The sequence below is a fragment of the Monodelphis domestica genome, chromosome 4, assembly GCF_027887165.1.
Source record: "Monodelphis domestica isolate mMonDom1 chromosome 4, mMonDom1.pri, whole genome shotgun sequence".
Lineage (NCBI taxonomy): Eukaryota > Metazoa > Chordata > Mammalia > Didelphimorphia > Didelphidae > Monodelphis > Monodelphis domestica.
Genome location: NC_077230.1, coordinates 272,014,224 through 272,036,099, shown reverse-complemented (window position 1 = coordinate 272,036,099; position 21,876 = coordinate 272,014,224). Strand labels below are relative to the sequence as shown.

General features: G+C 35.1%; 1 protein-coding gene across 1 annotated transcript; it reads left to right on the top strand.

The window, feature by feature from the left end:
• Positions 1–66: 66 nt before the first annotated feature.
• Positions 67–7,008, top strand: LOC100617375 (olfactory receptor 8B3-like). Its single transcript, XM_056794539.1, has one exon. It carries the CDS (start codon positions 5,895–5,897, stop codon positions 6,849–6,851), a length of 957 nt encoding a protein of 318 aa, XP_056650517.1. The 5' UTR covers positions 67–5,894; the 3' UTR covers positions 6,852–7,008.
• Positions 7,009–21,876: the final 14,868 nt, after the last annotated feature.

The window sequence follows — 21,876 nt, the reverse complement described above, 5'->3', positions numbered from 1 at the left end:
TATTATTAAGGAAAGTAACACTGAAAAATACAAGTTGCATTTTTTTTCTAATAAAAGGGGGGATTGTGGTAGAGAGAAGAGAGAGTGGTTTTGCAGGACAAGCCAAGATACAAGAACCAAGGCTGGGGACCTGTCTGTCAATCAAGGAGAAGGTTCCAAAACGGAATGTTCCCAGGAGAGGCAGTTGGAGGGTCTGGCCACAGAGAAGAGAAGAAATAGGATCTTGGACTTTTGATTCTGACTTGGCTTTGGGCTCTCTGACCAAGGGAGAAACCTCTGCTCTCTCTGAGATTTTACTGACCAAGAGTTGGAGGAAAGCCAGGCTGAAGGAGAGACTTTTCTTGGTGACTGACTGAGGGAGAAGAAGCCCTGAACTAATTTGTTAGTTTTGTCCCAGGCTGAAGGACCCTTGGGGGGGGGTGCTTCTGGAGTTAAGCTGAAAGACCTTGGTGGCTTTGTGAAGAAGAAAGATTTTAACTGTCGTCCTCCATCTCTGTCTGTCCCTCTGTCACAGTTGTGACTTCCCAAGTCCTCATAATCTTCATTTTAGATTAGGGGCACTCTCATCCCTCTTACCTCAGTTTCCCCTCCTGCTATCACAATAAACCCCTTACCTGAGAAAGAAAATTAGAGTATTTTATAATCCACTCAAGGTTGAGGGAGGAAGCCAAAAAGCTTCCAGAAGTGGGCGATTAAGGGAGGGAGCAAAGGAGGAAGAGGGAGGAGGAGGTTAGGAAATAGATTGATCCATCAGCCATCAGTAGGGATCAGTAGGCAAACCCCAGAGCATTCCCCTTTAGCAGTATCACTGTGGCAGCATTACCCTGTGGCAGTATCTCTCTCTATCTCTGTAGCAAGTGTCACATACTAGCAGCATCTCTCTCTAGTCATAAGCCAGAGAGCACATCAGTCACTGCAGCAACAGGAAATAGTGTCACACAGATCACCTTTTCTATTTCAATGGATAGGCCAAGCTAATATAATAAAATTACAATTCTATCTAAATTAATTTACTTATTCAATGCCATACCAATGTACCAAAATTATTTTATAATACTAGAAAAAATAATAAAATTTATCATGAAAAACAAAATATCAAGAGCATCAAGGAATTAATGAAAAAAATGTGAAGGAAGGTGGCCTAGCAATACCAGATTTCAAACTGTACTATAAAGCAGTAATCATCAAAATTGTCAAGTACTGGCTAACACATAAAATGGTGTATCAATGGAAGAGATTAGATATGCAATACACAGGGGTAAATAACCTTAGCAATCTAGTGTTTGATACACCCAAAGACCCCAGCTTTTGGAATAAGAACTCACTATTTGATAAAAACTGCTGGGAAAACTAGAAAACAATATAGCATAAACTAGTTATAGTCATCTCATGCCATATACTAAGATAAGGTCAAAATTGGCATATCATTTAGACATAAAGGTTGATACCTTAAGTTAATTAAGGGAACATAGAATAGTTTACCTTGCAAATCTATGGAGAAGGGAAGAAATAATGACCAAACAAGAGATAGAGAGCCTTACAAGATACAAAATGAATAATTTTGATTATATTAAATTTAAAAATGTTTTTATAAACAAAACCAATGTAACCAGCATTATAAGGGAAACAACAAACCAGGAAAATTTTTATAGCAAATCTCTGATAAAGATATAAATTTCTCAAGTTTGTAGAGAACTAAATCAAATTTATAAGAATACAAGTCATCCTCCAGTTGACAAATGGCCAAAGAATATGAAGGAGCAGTTTTCAGATGAAGAAATCAAAGCTCTCAATAATCAATAATCATATAAAAAGTCTAAATTACTATCATTTAGAGAAATTCAAATTAAAACAACTCTGAGGTACTACCTCACACCTATCAGATTGATCAATATGACAGTAAAGGAAAGTGATAAAGGTTGGAGCGGATGTGGCAAAGTTGGTACATATACATTGTTGGTGGTGGTGTGAATGAATCCAACTATTCTGGAATGCAATTGAGCACATATGATCAAAGGGCATAAAACTGTGCATACCCTTTGATCCTATAATACCATTATTATGTCTGTATCCCAAAGAGATCATAAAAAAGGGGAAAGGACCTATTTGTACAAAAAATGTAGCAGCTCTTTTTGTGGTGCAAAGAATTGGAAATTGAGAGGATGCCCATTGTATTCAAGGGGAGGTTTATTTGTATTTGAGGGCTGTATTTGAGTCTTTCAGTATTGAGAAGGGAAAGAGAGGAGAACCTCCCTTCTCAAAGTGGGGTTCAGGGGAGCTGAAGTTTAAGATTGGCTCAGAGAGAGGAGAGGGAGTTTTGAAGATTTCACCCCTTCTACCTTCCCTCCTTATCTAAGGCTGCTCTCCCAGATTCACTCTTCTCCCTCTTGTCCCCCATCCACTACTTGAGACCAAAGGTTCTCCCCTTGATCTGTTCACTCACACTTGTTCACTGCTTGGGGAATAAATAACTTTTAATGCCAACTCAATCAGGGTAATACAAAGAATAACTAGCACAGAAAGAATGGGAAATGGAAGTGGGGAAAAAGGGGTCCCTGACTCTATCTAACTCTATCTATCTAAATCTATCTATCTATTTATCTCTATCTAAAATCTATCTATTTTTACTCCCTCCTTGAATTTGGGGGGAACTCAGGCCTTGGCAGCCTAAGTCCCCTGAGAAAAAGTCAAGTTGACTCATCCTGGGTTTGGCCCCTTGATCACAGTTCAGACTCAGGGCAACAGGAGCTGAAGTAAAGTCAGACAGAGATTTAAAATGTCTTTCTTAGGTTTCCTCTTCAATAATTTTATCAATTTGGAATTGTTGTGGGAGGAGAAGATTTCCAGTCACAGACAGGAAAAAAAGAGTAAGAGAAAAGTCAGGACAAAGTCTTTTTCAACCTTCTCTCTTCAGCTTCTCCTGATTGAGAAACCAACTCCTCTACCAGCCAGAGACTTCTCCTTCAGATTCCAAACTCCTGGGACCCTCCCCCATCGAGGTGATTAGCTTCACACACTCTTCAGCCTGGCACTTTTCTTGGGTGCCAGCCTCTGTCACACCATCAATTAGACATTGGCTCAAAAATTTTTGGTGTATGATGGTGATGGAATACTATTGTGCTATAAAAAATGATGAGCAGGATGATTTCAGAAAAAATCTGGAAAGATTAAATGAACTGATGAAAAGCAAAGTAAGCAGAACCAAGAGAACATTATACTCAGTAATAGCAATATTGAATGATGATCAAACATGAAAGATTTAGCTACTCACAGTAAAACAATGGTCTGGGACAATTTTGAAGAAATTATGACAAAGAATGCTATCCACCTCCAGAGATTGGACTTTTGGAGTCAGAATACAGATCAGAGCATATTATTTTTCACATTATTTATGTTTTAATTTTAGGGTTTTGGTTTTACATATGTATTCTCTTACAACAATGACCAATATGGAAGCCTGTTTTCATGATAATACATGTATAATCTAGATCAGATTGCTTTCCATCTCCAAAAGGGGGGAGAAAAGGAGAGAGGGAGATAATACAGATCATATACTTGTGGAAAATGTATGTTGAAAATTATTACATGTAATTGGGAAAAATTTATTTTTTTTAGTTTAAAAAAAGTTTCTTTAGGAACCAAGGTGCAGAACATAGTAGAAGGGTTATCACAATATGGTGAGTATTGCCATCCTACTTTTACCACAGAGCATAATTGACTGATATAACTGAAATTTCAACTTTTTTTTTTATGCATTCTTTACTCAATAAAGAAAACAAGAGCTATCCTCAGGTAACTTACAATTTGTGGGGATTTTGGAAAAGAAGAATACAATATATACCTAGAGAGGTAAGCAAAACATGTATATATTTTTGTATGTTTGTGTACAAGTATAATTAACTTAAATTCCCAGATATCCTAATGTGACACGAGGATAGAGACTCTAATATATTTTTTAAACCCTTACCTTCTGTCATAGAATCATTACTGGGTATTGGTTCTGAGGCAGAAGAGTGTTAAGGGCTAGGCAATGGGGGTTAAGTGACTTGCCCAGGGTCAAATAGCTAGGAAGTGTCTGATACCAGATTTGAACCCAGGACCTCCCATTTTTGGGCCTGACTGAGCTACCCACTGAGCTACCCAGCTGCCCCTGAGGCTCCAATATCTTGAAAACCTTAATCAGACTGGTTTATGTATTAGACATGGTGGGGAGAATATCTTCCTCTGACAGCAGTAGAATATTTCAGACTATCTTGTCTCCATGTCAACAGGATCATATAGTATGTTCAAATTTCCACGTATCCTCTTGAGAGCTGAGTTAGGGGCCTGATCTCATACTTTCTCTCTTTTCTGATTCCTGTAGAAAAATTCTACAGATGATGGTTGCTTAAGACACTGTTTAGGTGGGAAATTCTCTGTAAAAACCAAAGTTAGAAGGAAATAAGGGCAGAAAGTGGAAAAGTCTGGCAATCAAAAATCCCTTGTGTGAAGTTAAGTGTGAGAGGAAGATTGATTCTCTTAGGAGAAAAAAAAAGCTCTGAGGCACAGTGTGTAAGCATGAACTTTGCAATTCCTTCTCCCTGAAGAGTCTGATCCCAGGGAAAGAACTTTTAGATTCTCTCTTTTTCCAGTTGGGTCCATAAGATTTTTATATATAGAATAAATCCTTCAGTTTTTTATCACCCATTAATTCTAGTGATACCTCTAAGGCAATATTTTTTCCTCTATAGCTAGAATAGACTCTCCAGTTGTCACAGTCAGAATCTGTGATCTGGGGTTTGTGCTCTGGTTGCCTCAGTAGTAAATGGAGCATATGTCTTAGAGGGAGACATTCTGATCACTCTTAGAACTATGTCTCCTTCAGGACTCAGAGGCTAACAATCCATTAGAACTAATACTCAAATGTCCAGGTAGAAGAAGGGTGAGTATAACACATTCATTTTTATTTTTACTTGTATTTTTATTCTACTTGCCTTGCCAATCAGGAAATAATGAGGATTCTGTAAAACAACACATCCCTGATCACTGTCACTGACACATACATAGGTCTTTTGGAAGAATCTAGTTGAAATTGGGGAAGAGAACATGCAAAGATGATGGGCTATTGTACCATTATTTCCTATGTCCTTAAAACTCTATATTCAAGGAAAGAGACTGGACCCATTCTGCAAATAGCAAGGGGTTTTGAGTCAGAAAAACTTGAGTTTGTTCAAATCCAGCTTAGAAATGGAGCTGTGTGATCTTGGGCAAAGACACTTAATTTTTATTTTACTCAGTATCTTCAACATTGAAGCAGAGACAATAATAGCACCTACTTCCCATTGTTGTTACGAGGATCAAATGATATATTTGTAAAAGATTTAGGGCAGTGCCTGGCACCTAATAGGAGCTACATCATGCTCATCATGATTATTTTCTTAAAAACAACTTTATTGGCAATATGATTAATAATTAATATAACAAATGTTAATAACCATTTGACCATAGGCATTTATAAGTACCTATTTGATATATTTTTTCATCTCTGAAATGAGGACAATAGTTAAAATCTTTACCTGATAAGGCCAACACAAGTGGTTTTATGGGGATGGTTTAAACTACTTTCATTTTTCTGATTTCTTTTTGCTGTGGGTGTGAGGAACTTCAAGTGTCACCCAGCAGGGGAACTTGGAAACAGTTTTCTGCAGTCCTCCAGCTCATGGAGACTCATATATTTAACTACATGCCTGGAAATCTTGAGCTGATAAGAACAGAACCTGCATGGCATGGTGGATATGATTTCCAGAGAGTTTCAGAATCATTCCATTTTTTGTAACTGAAGAAGAGGGAGTTTTGAGCTTTTTTGGTTTCTAATGTGACCTCACCTCACCTCTCCTCATAGATCCCTCAAGAGAATGGCTTCAAAAAATGACTCTTCAGTGACTGAGTTCATTCTTGCAGGCTTAACAGATCAACCAGAGCTCCAGTTGCCCCTGTTCCTCCTGTTTCTAGTGGCCTATATGATCACGATAGTTGGAAACCTGGGACTGATCATTTTAATCAAGATGAATTCTCACCTTCACACTCCTATGTACTATTTCCTCTTCAACTTATCTTTCATAGATCTCTGCTACTCCTCTGTAGTTACTCCCAAAATGTTGATGAATTTTGTCCTAAAGAAAAACATCATTTCTTATTCAGGATGTATGGCTCAGCTCTACTTTTACTGTTTTTTTGTTATTTCTGAATGCTACATGTTGACAATAATGGCTTATGATCGTTATGTTGCCATCTGTAATCCATTGCTGTATCATGTCACTATGTCCCATCAGGTCTGTACATGTCTCATGGGTGGGGCTTATGTCATGGGGTTTGCCGGTGCAATGGCCCACACTGGATGCATGCTGAGATTGTCCTTCTGTGATGCCAACATCATCAACCATTACATGTGTGATATACTGCCCCTCCTCCAGCTCTCCTGCACCAGTACCTATGTCAATGAGCTGGTGGTTTTCATTGTTGTGGGCATTAACATCATAGTACCTAGTGTCACCATCTTCACCTCTTATGTTCTCATCCTGTCCAGTATCCTGAGCATGAGCTCCACTGAAGGCAGATCCAAAGCCTTCAGCACCTGCAGCTCCCACATAATTGCTGTGACTCTTTTCTTTGGGTCAGCTTCATTCATGTTTCTCAAGCCATCTTCATCAGGATCTATGGACCAGGGCAAAGTATCTTCAGTCTTTTACACAAACATAGGGTCCATGCTAAATCCCCTTATTTATAGTTTGAGGAATAAAGATGTTCAAATTGCTTTGAGGAAAACCTTGAGGAAAAGATTTTTTTCGAGAGCAAAAGCAGGATTTTCATAATGTGATTTGATTTAATGTCATAAATTTTCTTTCCCCCCCTGGGTTAATTAATATTTTCTCAGGAAGGAACCTTTACCCAAATTATTTTTTCCGTTTTCTCTATTGCCCAATATCCTAGTAGAAAGACTACTTCCTCTGGTTTAAAGGTGCAGTAGAAAGTGTGCTAGACCTAGTCAGAGGATGAGGGTTTTAAACCTGGATGTTCTATCTCCATGACCTTGGGCAAGACACTTAACCTTTGTAGACTTCAGTTTCTTTTATTTGTAAACATGGAGGTGTTTGGACCTTATTGCTTCTAATAGCCTTTATAGGTACAAATCTAGGATCTGTGACTTAAAATGCAAATACCCCATAGAATTATTCAATAATTTAATATCTTAATTGTGGTAGATTATTTAGTCTTTGTCCATGTTGCAATTATGAATTCCAGAAGGCAATACATAAAAGTATGTTTCCTGAGGAAAAAATCATAAAATGTATATGATGTACACATAATACAGTCCTTTCTCCCCTACACAAATCAAGATTAACTGATCTTACAGCCCTTTTGGAAAAATGCATTTAAAATATATTTTCTGTCAAAATTGTTATAAAAATTGGAAGGGGGCACCAAGTATAATTTGTTCCTAAGAAGAAAACCAAAAGTAATTTTCTTTCACTGCTACCCTGATCCCAAATTCCACATTTCTATGCAAAATTGCCTCTATTGATGTCATGATATGATATGACACCCAAAGGGTGTCAACATGGTTGGTCTGGCTCAAAAAAAATAATTAAATGTTCTCATAATGTAGATAGAAATATATTTGTAACCAGGAAATGATAAGAAATGGACAACTAAGAGATATCGCTTTTAAGGAAAAGTTATTTACTTTTTCAAAAAAATTACTAGTAAGAAAGTTTCTTATAAGATTTACAGTATGTGAGAGATTAGAACAAAATGATTAAATTTATAAACCTCTGCAAGAAGTATTCTTTATATTGGCAAATTGACTGAACTCCCAGAATGGAGAAGTCATATATTTATTATCAGAAGTTGATTAGAAGAGTGGAAAGAGATCAAGTTGTGTAAATATATTTGTAACTTAAAATTCTGTAAACCCTGGACCCTTTCTACTTTTCCATTTTTTTATCTGCTGCTCCTCTCTCCACACCCTCAGGTTAGTCATAATGGCTTACTTGTCCCCATGCATTCATTCCATCAATATCTTGCCAGTTTTCACTGGCTATCCAAAATACCTGGAATATACTCTGCTCACTAAAATCTCTTAGAATTGCTTGTTTTCTTCAGCTCATTTTAAGTGCCACTTTTAATATGAATTCTTTCTTAATTACCCTAGCAAATTATGCCTTCCCTCTGAAATAACTTCATTTTGAATATACAATGTATATATATGTATATTTGGGATACATATTTTCTTTTTCATTCCTGCAGAAATGTTTTCCATTCTAATCTTCTTCTTTGAGTATTTCTTTGATCTTCTCTGAGAGCTTATTAATAAATTTAGTATTAATATCTTATTTAAATTCTTTTATCTGTTAGATAAATATGATAGTGCAACATTGGAGGAATTTATTTTATCATTTTACTTTTCTTTTCTTCAGTCATCACAGATAACAGTCTCTACAGAATATACTTTAAACTTTGAGTTCCTCAAGTATTCTCCATAAAATTTCATAATGTTTCTTCATAAAAGTACAATTATGGTAGTTTAAAAAAGAACCTTCTTTCTCTATTCTCCATAGATTACTTATAGATCCTTAGAGATTAAAGTTAAACCCACACATTCTTTCCCTGCTAACAGAGGAAGAAGTCCTTTTGGAAAGTCAGTTGCAACTGAAACTCCAAAGAGCCAAACTGTCCTTTCTGTAACATTGCATTTGGCTTTTAAAGATATGGCAACAATCTCCATAGTCTCTGTTGGAGAACCTAGTGAAACAGGTAGAAGAGTAATAATGTGTTAATATGGCAGTATATGTAATTAAGTAATTAATATATTGAAGATTCATACTTTTTTATTGTAGGAGTGCAAAGACAAATATTTAGAACTTGACTACTAAAGCATGAGGTCATGGGCTTGGAAATGGAAGGGACTTTAGATTTCATCTAGTTCTATATCCTAATTTTTTAGAAAATTGAAATACCTGCCCAAGGTGACATAGGTAATAAGAAGAGTCTGAAATTGCAGAATTGAACATTATTTGAGGAGTAACTTAAAGTTCAAGTTTCTTGTAGTTGAAAAGCAGCATGTATTAAAGGAAGGGAGTGATGAAATATCATATCAAATTCTATCTCTGATACTTGGTGTTTCCTTACCAAGAAAATATGAATAAAAACATTATAGTCTTCAATAGGTTGTACTGAAGATCAGTTGAGAAAATCTAAAAATAATACTTTGCACCCCCTAAAGCTCTGTATAAATGAAAGTTATTGTTTTTTATCTCTTTGTGTATTGATTTACTTCCCATCTTTTCCAAAGAAGACTCAATAAAACTGTATTGGAACACGTCATTATCTCATTATATTTTTATATTTCATATTTTATATTCTATGGCTCAGGTAATTAAAATGATTGTTTTTTAGCAATTATGTCAATGGATGTAAGCTCATTCTTAGCAGGATTGTTGAAAGTGTGTTTGTTACAACTTTAGTAGCAGACAGAATAACCAGGATCTTATATACCTCTTTCTGTTCTCATAAGTCTTAAATTTCATTTATTAGGTATCTGATTTTTATTATTTTTTTAAATTAAAAATTTAGAATATTTCTTCCATGGTTGCATGATTATCCACCCCACCCCATTTTCCCTCCCTACTTCTAGAGCTGACAAGCAATTCCACTGGGTTATTATACATGTATCATTGTTCCGAGCCTATTTCCATGTTATTCATACTTGTAATAGAGGGATCTTTTAACATCCAAACCCTAATCATATCCCTATCAAACTAAGTGATCGATCATATGTTTTTCTACTGTGTTTATGTTGCAACAGTTCTTCCTCTGGATGAGGAGAGTGTTCTTTGTCATAAGTTCCTCTGGATTGTCCTGAGTGGTACTTGAATTTTAAAGCTTTTCATGCATTCCATGTAACTTGGAGATTATGTGAATTTGATGGAGTAACACCTATTAAAATAATATTCTTAACTTTTTTTTGGCTCAGATCCATGTCTGGGCAATTGTATCTTCTCAGTCTGTGATAATAATACAGTTCTGAAGCAATTTATTGATTACACTCTCTGTTATTTTGAAGTATTAATTTGGTGTATAGGGATTTGTTATTTTTCAGTCCATGAAAGGTAATGTCCTTTGAAGACTAATTCTAGCTACCAGGTCATATCTTGCTAGGTATTCTATAAATGCTAAACCTTAAAATATTTCTGTGAGGTATTCCACAGATTTTATGATTTTCTTTCATTTTTGAAAATTATTTTCTTTTATAATTTGTTTAAAAATTTTTGAGTTCTAAGTTCTCTCCCTTCTTCTATTCCTTCTCCTTCTAGAGAAGCTAAGCAGTTTGGTATAGATTATACATTTTTCAATTGTATTCAATACAATGCAATATAAAAATATATATTTCCTTATTAGACGTATTGCAAAAGGAAACACAGTAATTAAAAAAAACAAGAAAAATCAATAAAGAAGAGTGTGCTTTAATCTATATTCTGACTTCATCCAATCTTCCTTTGGAGATAGATTGCATTTTTCATTAAAAATATTTTGGAATTTTCTTGAACCATTTCATTGCTGAAAATAGCTAAGTCATTGCTGTTACTGTGTATGATGTTCACCTGGTGCTGCTCACTTCACTTTGTATCAGTTCATAAAATCTTCCCTGTTTTTTTTTTTTTTGAAGGCATCCTGTTTGAAATTTCTTAAAGGACAATAGTATTCCATCACAATCATATATCACAACTTGTTCAGCCATTTCCTGATTGATGGGTAGCCTTTCAATTTCCAATTCTATTCCACCATGAAGAGAACTTAAAATTTTCTATATTTAGATCTTTTTCCTTTTTTTGATCTCTTTGGGATACTGTAGTCATGTTACTGTGAAGTCAAAGGAAATATACAACTTCATAACTCTTTGGGGATAATTCCAAATTGTTATATAGAATGGCTGGATCACTTCAAAACTCTAATAACAGTGCATTGTGCCCTTATTTTCCCACATTACCTCCAACATTTGTCATTTTCCTTTTCTGTATTATTAGCTAATCTTTATAGATATGAGGTGGTCCCTAAGAATTGTTTTATTTCTTTTAACAATTTGTCAGTTAGGGAATGACTTGTATTATGAGTTTGACTTAGTTCTCTATATTTTCAGAAATAAGGCCTTTATCCAAAAAACTACATAAAATTTTGCCCCCTCCAATATTCTGCTTTCCTTTTTCATCTTGGCTGCATTAGTTTTGTTTGTGTAAAAACTATTTCATTCTTATAATAAAAAAAGTTCCATCCAACATTCCATAATGCTATCTTTTGATCAGTCCTTCCCTTTTTAATAGACCTGACAGATAGTCCTCCTTGCTCCTCTAATTTGCTTATCCTGTCAACCTTTTTGTTTGAATCATGTACTCATTTATACCTTATTTTGGTATATGGTGTGTGACATTTATATACCACGGTTTTTGCCAAACTACTTTCCAGTTTCCCCAGAAATTTATGTAACCTAGTGAGTTTTTGTCCCAAAAGCCTGGGGCTTTATTAAACACTACATTAACATTGGTCATTTACTATTGTGCATCATGTGACTGATCTATTTCAATGATTCCCCACTCTATTTCTTAGGTAATACAAGATTTTTTTGATGATTACCACTTTGTGAAATAGATTCAGAGCTGGTACTGTTAGATTATCTTCCTCCACATTTTTTCATTGCTTCCCTTGATATTCTTAACTTTTTGTTCTTTCAGATTAATTTTAGTTTTTCCACCTTTGTAATTTTTTTTTTTAGTTTGGCAGTATAGCACTGAATAAATAAGTTAGGTGGAATTGTCATTTTTATTATATTAGCCTACTCATTAGCAACTTATGTTTCTCCAATTATTTAAATCTTGCTTTATATGAAATGTGTTTTGTAATTATATTCACATAATTTCTGGGTTTGTCTTGTCAAGTAGACTACAACACATTTTACAATATTGAGACTTTGTTACTAACAGCAATAAAATGATCCATGACAGTTCTGAGGGACTTATGAAAAAGAATGCTAATCACCTCCAGAGAAAGAACTTGGAATAGAAATGCAGATGAAAACATATGATTTATCACTTGTTTGTTTGGATGTATGATTTGCTGCCATACTGTTTTCCAAATGTTTAGATTTTTAAAATGTAATTTCCTTTTCTATTTCTTGCTGATGGACTTTGGAATATATAAAAATGCTGATGATTCATGTAGGTACATTTTATATACAACATTATCCTACAATATTACTGAATTTGTTAATTACTTCAGCTAGGTTTTTAGTTGATTCTTGAAGTATATCATAAAATCTGCATAGAATGATAGTTTTGTTTCCTTATAGCATTTTGAATTCATTCTATTTCTTGTAGATGGCATTTCTAATATGATATTGAATAATATAATATTGAATAATGGAGGTCATAATGGGCATCCTTGCTTCATCCAGACCTTATTGGAAAGGCTTCTAGCTTATTCCCATTACAAATAATGCTTGCTATTACTTTTACATAGATACTATTTATCATTTTAAGGAAAGTTCCACTTATTCCAAATTTTTCAGTGTTTTTAATAGGAATGTTATTTTTTGTCAAAAGCTTTTTCTGCATCTCCTCAGGTAACTGTGATTTTTGTTGTTGTTTTTTTTTGTTATTGATATGGTCAATTATGCTGTTAGTTTTCCTGATATTAAATCAGTTCTGCTCTCCTGGTATAAATCCCATCTTGGTCATAGTGTATGATCTTTGTGATATATTGCTGTAATTTCCTTGTTACTATTTTATTGAAATTTTTGAATCAATATTCATTAGGGAATTTGGTCTATAATTTTTCCATTTTGCTCTTTATAGGTTAAATATGTATTTTTTGTTGTTGTTGTTCTTGTTCTTGTAAAAGGAATTTGGTAAAACTCCTTCTTTGCCCATTTCCCAAGTAGTTTATGTATGATAATACTGGAATTAATTATTCTTAAATGTTTGATAGAATTAACTTCTGATCCACCTAGTCCTAGATATTTTTCCTTAGGGAGCTCATTGCTTGTTCAATTTCTTTTCTAAGATAAGTTTATTTAAGTATTCTATTTCCTCTTCTGCTAATTTGGGTCATTTATAGCTTTGTAGATATTCATCCATTGTACTTAGATGTTAGGTTTATAAGTACATACTTGGGCAAAATAGCTACTAATCTTGACTTTATTTCCTATTTTTTGGTGGTGAATTACCTTTTTCATTTTTGATATTGGTAATTTGGTTCTCTTCTTTGTTTTTTTGAAAATCAAATTATCCAGTGGTTTATTTTACTGTCTTTTTTAATTTCATAAAACCAGTACCTAGTTTTAATAGTAGTCAGATGGTTTTCTCACCTTCAGTTTTATTAGTCTCTTCTTTGATTTTCAGGATTTAAAATTTTGTGCTTAATTGTAGATTTTTAGTATTTTCTCTTTCTAGTTTATTTGTTTGCTTGCCCAGTTAATTGATCTACCCTTTTTATTTTTTATTTATATAAGAATTTAGAGATATACATTTCCCTTTATTGTTTTGACTAAATACCACAATTTTTTGTATGTTATTTCATTGTTATCACTCTCTTTAATGAAATTATTGATTATTTCTGTGATTTGTTCTTTTATTTACTCATTCTTTAGGATCTGATTATTTAGTTTCCAATTAATTTTTAACATTTCTTTCTGTATCACTTTACTGAATGTAATTTTTATTTCATTATGGCATAAAAAGAATGCATTTATTTTCTGCTTTTCTGTATTTGGTTGTGAGGTTTTTATGCCTAATAAACTGTCAGTTTTTGTGTAGGTCCATGCTCCACTAAGAAAAAGGGATATTTCTTTATATTTTGATTTGGTTTTCTCCAGTGGCCTATTATATCTAACTTTCCTAAAATTCTTTTGATCTCATTTACTTTTTCTCTTGTTTGTCTGTTTGTTTTGATTAGAACTACCTAGTTCTGAGAGATGAAAGTTGTAGTCTCCCACTAGTATAATTTTACTATTTCCTTCTGTCATTTATTTAAACTTTTCTTTTAAGAATTGAATGTTATACCTTTGGGTGCATATATAGTTGATATTGATATTATTTCATTATCTAAGGTATCTTTTAGTAAAATAGTGTTTCCCTGCTTATTTATTTTAATTTGATATATTTTTGCTTTTGCTTTATCTGGGATCATTGATATTGTTTTTTTTTTAATTTTTACTTTCAATAAAGCATAATCAATTTGGTTCTGGCCCCTTTCCTTTATTATTTTTCTGTCTTTCTCCTTTTAATGTGTTACTTTTAAATAACATGTTACTGGATTCCAGTTTTCAACCACTTTCTATCCAGTTCTATCTTTTGGTCAAGTTCATCCCACTCATATTCACTAGTAAGACAGGTAACTGTGTATTTCCCTGCATCCCATTTTCTCTCTTCTCTCTCTCTCTCTCTCTCTCTCTCTCTCTCTCTCTCTCTCTCTCTCTCTCTCTCTCTCTCTCTCTCTCCTCCCTATCTCTTCTCGAAAGTCTGTTTTGCTTCTGACTACAATCTCCTTGAATTCACTCTGTCTTTTATTAACCAGCAAAGAATGGGGTGGTGGTGGTGGGTGAGCAGGGTTCCCTCCTAATTCCATCACCTCTCACTACTCTGTAGGACAAGTTAGATTTCTATAACCAACTTAGTGTGTATGTTATTCCCTCTCTGATCTAATTTTGATGAGAGTAAAGTTCAAATATTATCCACCATCCCCATCTCACCACCTCCACCACCCCTACTTTTTCCATCATTATTTAAAAAACTCAGCAACTTTTCTTTTCATGACTCTTTTATGTGAGGTAATTGACCCCATTCTACCACTCCCTTCCCACTTCTTGTCTTTTCCTCTTTCTCATCCATCAATTTTATTTTAAGTTTTCCTTGATAGTTTCTTGAAATATGACTTCAAGGTTCTTTTTTTATCATGGCTTTCACATAGTCTAAAAATTATTTTTAAATAGATTTTTATTTTTATTTTGTTATTTTTCATTTTTATTGTCATGCAAAACACATTTCTATATTGGTCATTGTTGTAAAAGCAAAGTCATACATAACCAAAATCCCCAAATAAAACCAAAGATTCAGTGATGTGAAAGATGACTCTATAGTTCTTTCTCTGGAGGTAGATAGCATTCCCCATCATAAATCTTTCAGGATTGTCCCAGATTATTGCATTGCTGAGAGTAGCCAAGTTTTCACAGATAATCATCGTCTAATATTCCTGTTATAGTGCACAATGTTCTCCAAGTTCTGCTTAGTTAGTTCTTTATCAGCTCCCACAGATCTTTCCAGTTTTTTTCTGAAATCAGCTTGCTTATCATTTCTTAGAGCAAAATAGTACTATACTACCAACATGTACTACATTTTTTCAGCAATTCCCCAATTGATGAATATTCTCTGAATTTCTAATTCTTTGCCACCATGAAAAGAGCAGCTATAAATGTTTTTTACAGGTAGGTACTTTCCCCTTTTTATTATCTATTTGGGATATAGACCCAGTAATGGCATTACCACCAGGTCAAAGGGTATGCACAATTTTTAGCCCCTTGGATATAGTTCCAAATTGCCCTCCAGAATGGTTGGATCAGTTTACAACTCCACCAACAATGCATCATTGTCCTTATTTTGCCACATTCTCCAACACTTACTACTTTCTGTTTCTGCCATACAGGCCAAACTGGTAAATGTGAGGTAGTACCTGGGCATTGTTTCAATTTGCATTTCTCTAATCAAGAGTGATTTAGAACTTTTTCCCTATGATTATTGATGGTTTTGATTTCTTCATCTGAAAATTGCTTCTTCAGATCCTTGAGTCTAATAATTCTTTTTTTTTTAATTTTAATATTATTTTATTTGGTCGTTTTCATACATTATTCACTGGAAACAAAGATCGTTTTCTTTTCCTCCCCTCCCCTCCCCCCCCCCCCCCCCCCCCCGCCTTTCCCTCTCCCATAGCCGACGCATGATTCCACTGGTTATCACATGTGTTCTTGACTCAAACCCATTTCCCTGTTGTTGGAGTTTGCATTATAGTGTTCATTTAGAGTCTCTCCTCAGTCTTATCTCCTCCAACCCTGTAGTCAAGCAGTTGCTTTTCAGCGATGTTTTTATTCCCACAGTTTATCCTCTGCTTGTGGGTAGTATTTTTTTTTTAGATCCCTGCAGATTGTTCAGGGATTGCATTGATACTAATGGAGAAGTCCATCACCTTCGATTGTACCACAATGTATCAGTCTCTGTGTACAATGTTTTCCTGGTTCTGCTCCTCTCGCTCTATATTACTTCCTGGAGGTTGTTCCAGTCTCCATGGAACTTCTCCACTTTATTATTCCTTTTAGCACAATAGTATTCCATCACCAACATATACCACAATTTGTTCAGCCATTCCCCAATTGAGGGGCATCCCCTCATTTTCCAATTTTTGGCCACCACAAAGAGCGCAGCTATGAATATTTTTGTACAAGTCTTTTTGTCCATTATCTCTTTGGGGTACAAGCCCAGCAGTGCTATGGCTGCATCAAAGGGCAGACAGTCTTTTATCGCCCTTTGGACATAGTTCCAAATTGCCCTCCAGAATGGTTGGATCAATTCACAACTCCACCAGCAATGAATTAATGTCCCCACTTTGCCACATCCCCTCCAGCATTCATTACTTTGCATAGCTGTCATGTTAGCCAATCTGCTAGGTGTGAGATGATACCTCAGAGTTGTTTTGATTTGCATCTCTCTGATTATAAGGGATGTAGAGCACTTTTTCATGTGCTTATTAATAGTTTTGATTTCTTTGGCTGAGAATTGCCTGTTCATGTCCCTTGCCCATTTGTCAATTGGAGAATGGCTTGATTTTTTGTACAATTGATTTAGTTCTTTATAAATTTTAGTAATTAAACCCTTGTCAGAGGTTTTTATGAAGATTGTTTCCCAATTTGTTGCTACCCTTCTGATTTTGGTTACATTGGTTTTGTTTGTACAAAAACTTTTTAATTTGATGTAATCCAGATTATTTATTTTGCATTTTGTAATTCTTTCTAATTCTTGCTTGGTTTTGAAGTATTTCCCTTCCCAAAGGTCTGACATGTATACTATTCTGTGTTCGCCTAATTTTCTTATAGTTTCCTTCTTTATGTTCAAGTCATTCATCCATTTTGAATTTATCTTGGTGTAGGGTGTGAGGTGTTGATCTAAGCCTAATCTTTCCCACACTGTCCTCCAATTTTCCCAACAGTTTTTATGAAATAGTGGATTTTTGTCCTAAAACCTGGGATCTTTGGGTTTGTCATATACTGTCTTGCTGAGGTTGCTTGCCCCCAGTCTATTCCACTGATCCTCCTTTCTGTCTCTTAGCCAGTACCAAATTGTTTTGATGACTGCTGCTTTATAATATAGTCTGAGATCTGGGACTGCAAGACCCCCTTCCTTTGTATTTTTTTTCATTAATTCCCTGGGTATCCTTGATCTTTTGTTCTTCCAAATGAACTTTGTTATGTTTTTTTCTAAATCAGTAAAAAAAATTTTTGGAAGTTCCATGGGTATGGCACTAAATAGATAGATGAGTTTGGGTAGGATGGTCATTTTTATTATATTTGCTCGTCCTACCCATGAGCAGTTAATGTTCTTCCAATTGTTCAAGTCTAGTTTTAGTTGTGTGGAAAGTGTTTTGTAGTTGTGTTCATATAGATCCTGTGTTTGTCTCGGGAGATAGATTCCTAAGTATTTTATTTTGTCTTGGGTAATTTTGAATGGGATTTCTCTTTCTAGTTCTTGCTGCTGAGCTGTGTTGGAATTATATAGAAATGCTGATGACTTATGTGGGTTTATTTTGTATCCTGCAACTTTGCTAAAGTTGTTGATTATTTCAATTAGCTTTTTGGTTGAGTCTCTAGGATTCTTTAAGTAGACCATCATGTCATCTGCAAAGAGTGATAATTTGGTCTCCTCCTTGGCTATTTTAATGCCTTCAATTTCTTTTTCTTCTCTAATTGCTACTGCTAGTGTTTCTAATACAATGTCAAATAATAGAGGTGATAATGGGCATCCTTGTTTCACTCCTGATCTTAATGGGAATGGATTTAGTTTATCCCCATTGCAGATGATATTAGCTGATGGTTTTAGATATATACTGTTTATTATTTTTAGGAATGACCCTTCTATTCCTATGCTTTCTAGTGTTTTTAGTAGGAATGGGTGTTGTATTTTATCAAAGGCTTTTTCTGCATCTATTGAGATAATCATGTGATTCTTGTTGGTTTGCTTGTTGATGTGGTCAATCATGTGGATAGTTTTCCTAATGTTGAACCAGCCCTGCATCCCTGGTATGAATCCTACTTGATCATGGTGGATGACCCTTCTAATCACTTGCTGGAGTCTTTTTGCTAGTATCCTATTTAAGATTTTTGCATCTATATTCATTAGGGAGATTGGCCTATAGTTTTCTTTCTCTGTTTTTGGCCTGCCTGGCTTTGGAATTAGTACCATGCTTGTGTCGTAAAAGGAGTTTGGTAGGACTCCCTCTTTGCTTATTATGTCAAATAGTTTGTATAATATTGGGGTTAACTGTTCTCTGAATGTTTGATAGAATTCACTGGTGAATCCATCAGGCCCTGGGGATTTTTTCTTAGGCAGTTCTTTGATGGCTTGATGGATTTCAATTTCTGATATGGGATTATTTAAGAAAACTATTTCTTCTTCTGTTAGTCTAGGCAATTTATATTTTTGTAAATATTCATCCATATCACCTAGGTTGGTATATTTATTGCCATATAGTTGGGCAAAGTAGTTTTTAATGATTGCCTTAATTTCCTCTTCATTTGAGGTGAGATCCCCCTTTTCATCCTTGATGCTATTAATTTGCCTTTCTTCTTTCCTTTTTTTAATTAAATTAACCAGTACTTTGTCTATTTTGTCTGTTTTTTCAAAGTACCAGCTTCTAGTCTTGTTTATTAGCTCAATAGTTCTGTCACTTTCTATTTTATTAATTTCTCCCTTAATTTTTAGGATCTCTAGTATGGTTTTCTTCTGGGGGTTTTTAATTTGTTCATTCTCAAGTTTTTTGATTTGCATTTCCAATTCCTTGGTCTCTGTCCTCCCTAATTTGTTAATATATGCACTCAGGGATATGAATTTTCCTCTAAGTACTGCCTTGGCTGCATCCCATAAGGTTTGAAAGGATGTTTCGCATTTGTCATTTTCTTCAACGAAATTGTTAATTGTTTCTATGATTTCTTCTCTAACTATCCAATTTTGGAGTATCATGTTATTTAATTTCCAATTAATTTTTGATTTGGGTCTCCATGTACCCTTGCCGATCAATATTTTAATTGCCTTGTGATCTGAAAAGGCTGCAGTTAATATTTCTGCTTTTCTGCATTTAAGTGCCATGTTTCTATGACCTAGTGTATGATCTATTTTTGTGAATGTGCCATGTGGTGCTGAAAGGAAGGTGTATTCTTTTTTGTCCCTATTTATTTTTCTCCATATGTCTATTAATTCTAATTTTTCTAAGATTTCATTCACCTCTTTTACCTCTTTCTTATTTATTTTTTGATTTGATTTATCTAAATTTGATAGTGGTTGGTTCAAGTCTCCCACTAATATGGTTTTACTGTCTAATTCCTCCTTCAATTCTCCTAGTTTCTCTATTAAAAATTTGGATGCTATACCATTTGGTGCATACATGTTGATTAGTGATATTTCCTCATTGTCTATACTTCCTTTTAGCAGAATATATTTACCTTCCCTGTCCCTTTTGATCAGGTCTATTTGTACTTTGGCTTTGTCAGATATCATGATTGCAACTCCTGCCTTCTTTCTATCGGTTGAGGCCCAAAAGGTCTTACTCCAACCTTTAATTCTAACCTTGTGAGTGTCAACCCGTCTCATATGTGTTTCTTGAAGACAACATATGGTAGGGTTTTGTGTTCTAATCCAATCTGCTATTTGTCTGCGTTTTATGGGTGAGTTCATCCCATTCACGTTCAAAGTTATGATTGTTATTTGTGGATTTGCTGGCATTTTGATGTCTTCCCCTAGTTCTGATCTTTCTTCTTTAGCTTTCTCCTTTTGAACCAGTGATTTACTTTAGGTCAGTCCCCCTAGTCCCCTCCCTTGAGATGCTTCCCTTTCTAGCCCCTCCCTTTTTATGCTCCCTTCCCCTCCCCCCTCTCCTTCCCTCCTTTTTTGTACTCCCTCCTCCCTCCCCCTCCTTAATTTTCCTTTCTTTCTTGCCCTAATGGATAAGATAGAATTCAGGATCCCACTGGATCTAGATGTTCTTCCCTCTCAGATTTGATTTCACTGAGAGTAAGGTTTAAGTAATTCCACTTCACGCTCTCTTCCTCTCCTTCTCATATGAGAGTTCTTCCCCTCCCCTTCCCATGTGTATCTTTATATGGGAAAGTTTATTCTATTGATTCCCCCCCTATTTCTTGAAGTTAATCTTAGTATTATCGCGATTCCCCCCTCCCTTTTCCTTTTTTTGCCCCAACTTTCCCCAAATCTTCTTGATTCCCCAATCTTTCCCTATGCATGTTTCTTCTAACTACTCTTATGATGATACAATTTATGAGAGTTACACAAAACATTTTCCCCACATATTAATATATATAATTAGATGTAAATGTAGTCCTTATAGAAGAGAGTTTGACTTAAAGAGAAAGATAAGATTTATCTCCTTTTCCCTTTCTTTCATATTTACCTTTTCATGTTTCTCTTGCTTTCTGTGCTTGGATATCGAACTTTCCATAGAGCTCTGGTCTTTTCTTAGCAAATGCTTGGAAATCTTCTATTTTGTTGAATGCCCATACTTTCCCCTGGAAGTATATAGTCAGTTTTGCTGGGTAGTTGATTCTTGGTTGGAGACCCAGCTCTCTTGCCTTTCTAAATATCGTGTTCCATGCTTTGTGGTCTCTTAGTGTGTTAGCCGCTAAGTCATGTGTGATCCTTATGGGAGCCCCCTTATATCTGAAGCTCTTCTTCTTGGCTTCTTGTAGGATTTTCTCCTTTACTTGGAAGCTCTTGAATTTGGCAATTACATTCCTAGGCGTTGTCTTTTGGGGATTTAGTATAGAAGGTGTTCTATGAATCCTTTCTATTTCTATTTTGCCCCCTTGCTCCAGAACGTGGGGGCAATTTTCTTTTATAATCTCCTCTAGAATAAAATCCAATTTGTTGTTTACCTCTGGTTTTTCTGGGAGACCGATGATACGGAGATTTTCTCGTCTTCCTCTGTTCTCCAGGTCCGTGACCTTCTCAGTGAGATATTTTATGTTTTCTTCCAATTCATTAATTGTTTGGGTTTGCTTTATTGATTCTTGCTGTTTTATCATCTCACTTTCTTCGAGGTGCTTAATTCTGGTCATTAGGGACTGGATTTGCTTTTCAGCCTTGTCTGCCCTTCTATTGGATGCTTCGAGTTCTTTTTCCAATTGAGCATTCTTATCTGTCAGACAGCTGATCTCTTTCTCCCATTTTTCTTTCCAGAAGGTTTCCATCTTTTGGATAAGTTCCAGTTTGAGATCTTCCAGAGCTTGTTGATAGTTTCCATTTTGGGAGGCGTGTTCTGATTTTTTTTGGATTTCCTCCTCATTCTCCTCTTTTCCTTGGGTACTTCCACCATAAAAGTTTTCAATAGTCACTTTTTTCCCTTTCTTCCTGGAGGCTTGATTTTGGGCCATGTGAGCCATCCCTTTGGTGGTTTTATTTCCCTTTCCTTTTTGGTCTGGGGTCTGGGTTATAAGAGCGGTTTTTCTGTGAATTTAGGTTGCTTCAGACTAGTTCTTCCCAGCCTCCGAGCCCAGGTATTCAGCTCCGCCCAGATAAT

What these genes read in the sequence shown, in the direction of transcription:
- LOC100617375 (XM_056794539.1), top strand. Translation starts at nt 5,895, where the DNA reads ATGGCTTCAAAAAATGACTCTTCAGTGACTGAGTTCATTCTTGCAGGC.